General features: G+C 43.6%; 2 protein-coding genes across 2 annotated transcripts; both read left to right on the forward strand.

Moving 5' to 3' along the window:
- The first annotated feature begins 419 nt into the window (after nucleotides 1–419).
- Nucleotides 420–1,730, forward strand: LOC138351938 (TAL effector protein PthXo1-like). The gene has a single exon (XM_069304107.1). It carries the CDS (start codon nucleotides 420–422, stop codon nucleotides 1,728–1,730), a length of 1,311 nt encoding a protein of 436 aa, XP_069160208.1.
- Nucleotides 1,731–3,670: 1,940 nt separating this feature from the next.
- On the forward strand, nucleotides 3,671–4,435 carry LOC138351939 (chloride intracellular channel protein 6-like). Its single transcript, XM_069304108.1, has one exon. The coding sequence runs from the start codon at nucleotides 3,671–3,673 to the stop codon at nucleotides 4,433–4,435; it is 765 nt and encodes a 254-aa protein (XP_069160209.1).
- Nucleotides 4,436–4,701: the final 266 nt, after the last annotated feature.

A 4,701-nucleotide genomic window follows, 5' to 3' on the forward strand; every position in this document is an offset into this window, starting at 1 on the left:
GAAATTCTGGTTATTATTTTTCATTTAAAAAAAACTTATAAACTGTTTATACAATAATTTTATTTCAATAATAAATAGAGGTAGAAGGAATGGCTGACATGAACGATCTTTTTTTTTAAGTTTTACAAAGAAATATGTCTTTGAAATGGTTTAAATTATTCCAGCTCTGCATTTCATATAAACGTACTAGTTATTTCCCGCTTAATAATCGTTCTGTTATGGAGGAAAGAACTGGCAAGTAGATTAGGGTTTGGCTGACAAGGAAGATCTTCTGCAACATCGGAGAGTCAGAAGAAAACAAGGGTCAACGTTTACTTAAGTTCTTGAGATGTTGGTACACAAAAGATTGGGTCATTATGCTTCTTTCCGCAAGTCCGCGAGACATCATTCCAGAGGTACACTTGGAGACAGTTGACAGAATGGTACAAGTAGCGTTGGAGACGGTTGACAGAATGGTACAAGTAGCGGTGGAGACGGTTGACAGAATGGTACAAGTAGCGTTGGAGACGGTTGACAGAATGGTACAAGTAGCGGTGGAGACGGTTGACAGAATGGTACAAGTAGCGGTGGAGACGGTTGACAGAATGGTACAAGTAGCGGTGGAGACAGTTGACAGAATGGTACAAGTAGCGTTGGAGACGGTTGACAGAATGGTACAAGTAGCGGTGGAGACGGTTGACAGAATGGTACAAGTAGCGGTGGAGACAGTTGACAGAATGGTACAAGTAGCGGTGGAGACGGTTGACAGAATGGTACAAGTAGCGGTGGAGACAGTTGACAGAATGGTACAAGTAGCGGTGGAGACGGTTGACAGAATGGTACAAGTAGCGGTGGAGACGGTTGACAGAATGGTACAAGTAGCGGTGGAGACGGTTGACAGAATGGTACAAGTAGCGGTGGAGACGGTTGACAGAATGGTACAAGTAGCGGTGGAGACGGTTGACAGAATGGTACAAGTAGCGGTGGAGACGGTTGACAGAATGGTACAAGTAGCGGTGGAGACGGTTGACAGAATGGTACAAGTTGCGGTGGAGACGGTTGACAGAATGGTACAAGTAGCGGTGGAGACGGTTGACAGAATGGTACAAGTAGCGGTGGAGACGGTTGACAGAATGGTACAAGTAGCGGTGGAGACAGTTGACAGAATGGTACAAGTAGCGGTGGAGACGGTTGACAGAATGGTACAAGTAGCGGTGGAGACAGTTGACAGAATGGCACAAGTAGCGGTGGAGACGGTTGACAGAATGGTACAAGTAGCGGTGGAGACGGTTGACAGAATGGTACAAGTAGCGGTGGAGACGGTTGACAGAATGGTACAAGTAGCGGTGGAGACGGTTGACAGAATGGTACAAGTAGCGGTGGAGACGGTTGACAGAATGGTACAAGTAGCGGTGGAGACAGTTGACAGAATGGCACAAGTAGCGGTGGAGACAGTTGACAGAATGGTACAAGTAGCGGTGGAGACGGTTGACAGAATGGTACAAGTAGCGGTGGAGACGGTTGACAGAATGGTACAAGTAGCGGTGGAGACGGTTGACAGAATGGTACAAGTAGCGGTGGAGACGGTTGACAGTATGGTACAAGTAGCGGTGGAGACGGTTGACAGAATGGTACAAGTAGCGGTGGAGACAGTTGACAGAATGGCACAAGTAGCGGTGGAGACGATTGACAGAATGGTACAAGTAGCGGTGGAGACGGTTGACAGAATGATACGGGCGACTTTAGACTGACACTGATGATGAAACGAGAGACGAGACAGTAACTGGTCTAACGACCAGTTAGACCAGTTACTGTAGACAGGAGGACACAGTGAAGGAACAATGCGCAATCACTGGGACTTCTGGGATCGAACACCTCCCCCCCCCCCCCCACCCTACAATTAGCGACACAGTCTCTATACCGACCAGTCCAAGTGATTTGCGGTTGGATGAACAATCATACCAAAGTTAGTGAAAATGATCTACATTTCACTGTGTTCAAACTTGGTACAAGTGAGTCTGAAATCCGTGTTCCCGAGATCAACTCTTTACATCCCATAAGTGGGAACTGACGAGTTGAGTAATGGTGAGTAACGGAGCAGAGTAGAAAGTTAGATGGAGCTAACAAGAGACATTAGCAATATATATATATATATATATATATATATATATATATATATATATATATATATATATATATATATATATATATATATATATATATATATCTGAAAACTCACACCCCAGAAGTGACTCAAACCCATACTCCCAGGAGCAACGCAACTGGTATGTACAAGACGCCTTAATCCACTTGACCATCACGACCGGACAAAATGAGGTACCGGGTACCGGTTGACCGGGTAAAATGCTATGCCCAATATTACTATCCGAGTGCCGGCAGTGGGGTGGTTCAAATAGCCTCGGCAATCACCTCATTTTGTCCGGTCGTGATGGTCAAGTGGATTAAGGCGTCTTGTACATACGTTGCTCCTGGGAGTATGGGTTCGAGTCACTTCTGGGGTGTGAGTTTTCAGTTGCATATTGTCCTGGGGACCATTCAGGCTTGTTCGCATATATATATATATATATATATATATATATATATATATATATATATATATATATATATATATTTATATATATATATATATAGTATATACCATTTGTTTTAGGCGTATTGTGATTAAAATATAAATTTGTGTACAAAGCTCCCAATAGCCCTGGACCGTCAAATTATACAAATAAATGAAAATGGAAGCTGTTAATTATGAGGCGAAAGCAATAAGCCAGTACGACTATGTAGCACTCGGAAGGTATATGAAGACAAGGAATTATAGGATTAAACCGAGGTACGGAATGGTGCCCAATCACTTGAGCAATCAGGAATCGAACGCCGAACGACAAGAAGTGAGGCCCTCCTCGCTCGACCATTCTGCGAGCCATTCATATGAAAAAATATACAAATATTTACAGCGGTCATGAACATAACAGTTTCAGAGTCTTCCGATTTATCATCTCCTCTTGGATTTGATTATAAAAAAATATAGAGAAAGTGTGGAGAGTGAAGCACGGTGATCCAATATGAGTTTCACTGCGATGATTCAATTTCCAAACATACGAGCGTCGTCGCGCAAATGGCCATCCGCTGTTCTGTCAGACCTCGAAGGCTTCTTCAGCTGCAGTTCCAGACAAAGTCATCAAGGGTCACGGGACGAGTAACGTCTCCTACTTCTCTGTGCTCTGTCTCGCAAGATATAAAGAAATAAACACACATATATCGTCAATCTATACTATCAAAGTTATAACATTAAATATTATACCTTCAACTAACATAGACCATTTAAATATTATTTCTTTGCTTCTGTCATTTTTTTATTTCTTTTTAAATATTTATATAAAGCAAGATATCCCTTTGAAACCATTGATCTCAATCATTGCCCAGTGGATACAGGCGAGTGTGCTCACCATAATACAGGACATTGGCAGTTAACAATATCGTTATGTATGCAACAGGATACAGGATACATGTTGGAAGGGGAAGGACAGTGTCAAGAGGAGTGTCATCAGGGATACACAAACGTTTCGTGGAAGCGGACTTGAAGCAGATTAAATACAAGAAGAAAAACTTAGATGGGCGTGTAGAGCAGAGCAAGTGAAGCTTTAGTTACGGAATAGGATAGGAACGATTTACGATGAAATCTGAAGAGAGTGTTGAAGGAGAAGGCTGTGGTGAAGGAGAAGGGAGTGTTGGAGAGAGTGTTGAAGGAGGAGGGTGTGTTGGAGAGAGTGTTGAAGAAGAAGGGTGTGATGGAGAGAGTGTTGAAGGAGGAGGGTGTGTTGGAGAGAGTGTTGAAGGAGGAGAATGTGTTGGAGAGAGTGTTGAAGGAGGAGAATGTGTTGGAGAGAGTGTTGAAGGAGGAGGGTGTGATGGAGAGAGTGTTGAAGAAGAAGGGTGTGATGGAGAGAGTGTTGAAGGAGGAGGGTGTGTTGGAGAGAGTGTTGAAGGAGGAGAATGTGTTGGAGAGAGTGTTGAAGGAGGAGGGTGCGTTGAAGAGAGTGTTGAAGGAGGAGGGTGTGTTGGAGAGAGTGTTGAAGGAGGAGGGTGTGTTGAAGAGAGTGTTGAAGGAGGAGGGTGTGTTGGAGAGAGTGTTGAAGGAGGAGAGTGTGTTGGAGAGAGTGTTGAAGGAGAAGGTTGTGTTGGAGAGAGTGTTGAAGGAGGAGGGTGTGTTGAAGAGAGTGTTGAAGGAGGAGGTTGTGTTGGAGAGAGTGTTGAAGGAGGAGAATGTGTTGGAGAGAGTGTTGAATGGGAAGAATTTGTTGAAGTGAGAGTTGGACAGGAGCTTGGAAGAGTTAGTGTTGCAGAAGATTGTGGTGGAGAAAATCTGTTTAGAAATAACTCAGCTGTCGAGAATGATAGAAAAATATTAGGAGGGGAGGGAGGGTTGAAAGTTGATTGATGTTAGATGCTGCGAACCTTTGGGGGGAGGAGAAGGGAGGGAAAAAGGGAAAGGGGAAGGGGGAGAAAAGGAATGTGAAGGGGACGGATGAGAAATGGAGGGAGATATATTTTTTTCATTGTGTTGAATTCACGTTATTAAATGAATTTAGATCTGAATTTGATCAATCAGTCAACTCAGGAGTTGTCTCAGCGTAAACTTGGGGGGAAAGATGAGAGGGAGGGGAGAAAGGGGGTGTAACGTGCTGTCAATTCCTGCTGAGGAAT

Source organism: Procambarus clarkii, chromosome 51, assembly GCF_040958095.1.
Source record: "Procambarus clarkii isolate CNS0578487 chromosome 51, FALCON_Pclarkii_2.0, whole genome shotgun sequence".
Classification (NCBI taxonomy): domain Eukaryota; kingdom Metazoa; phylum Arthropoda; class Malacostraca; order Decapoda; family Cambaridae; genus Procambarus; species Procambarus clarkii.

Bases quoted from the DNA above. Each gene is read 5' to 3' on its own strand.
- LOC138351939 (XM_069304108.1), top strand. From the start codon at position 3,671: ATGAAATCTGAAGAGAGTGTTGAAGGAGAAGGCTGTGGTGAAGGAGAA.
- LOC138351938 (XM_069304107.1), top strand. From the start codon at position 420: ATGGTACAAGTAGCGTTGGAGACGGTTGACAGAATGGTACAAGTAGCG.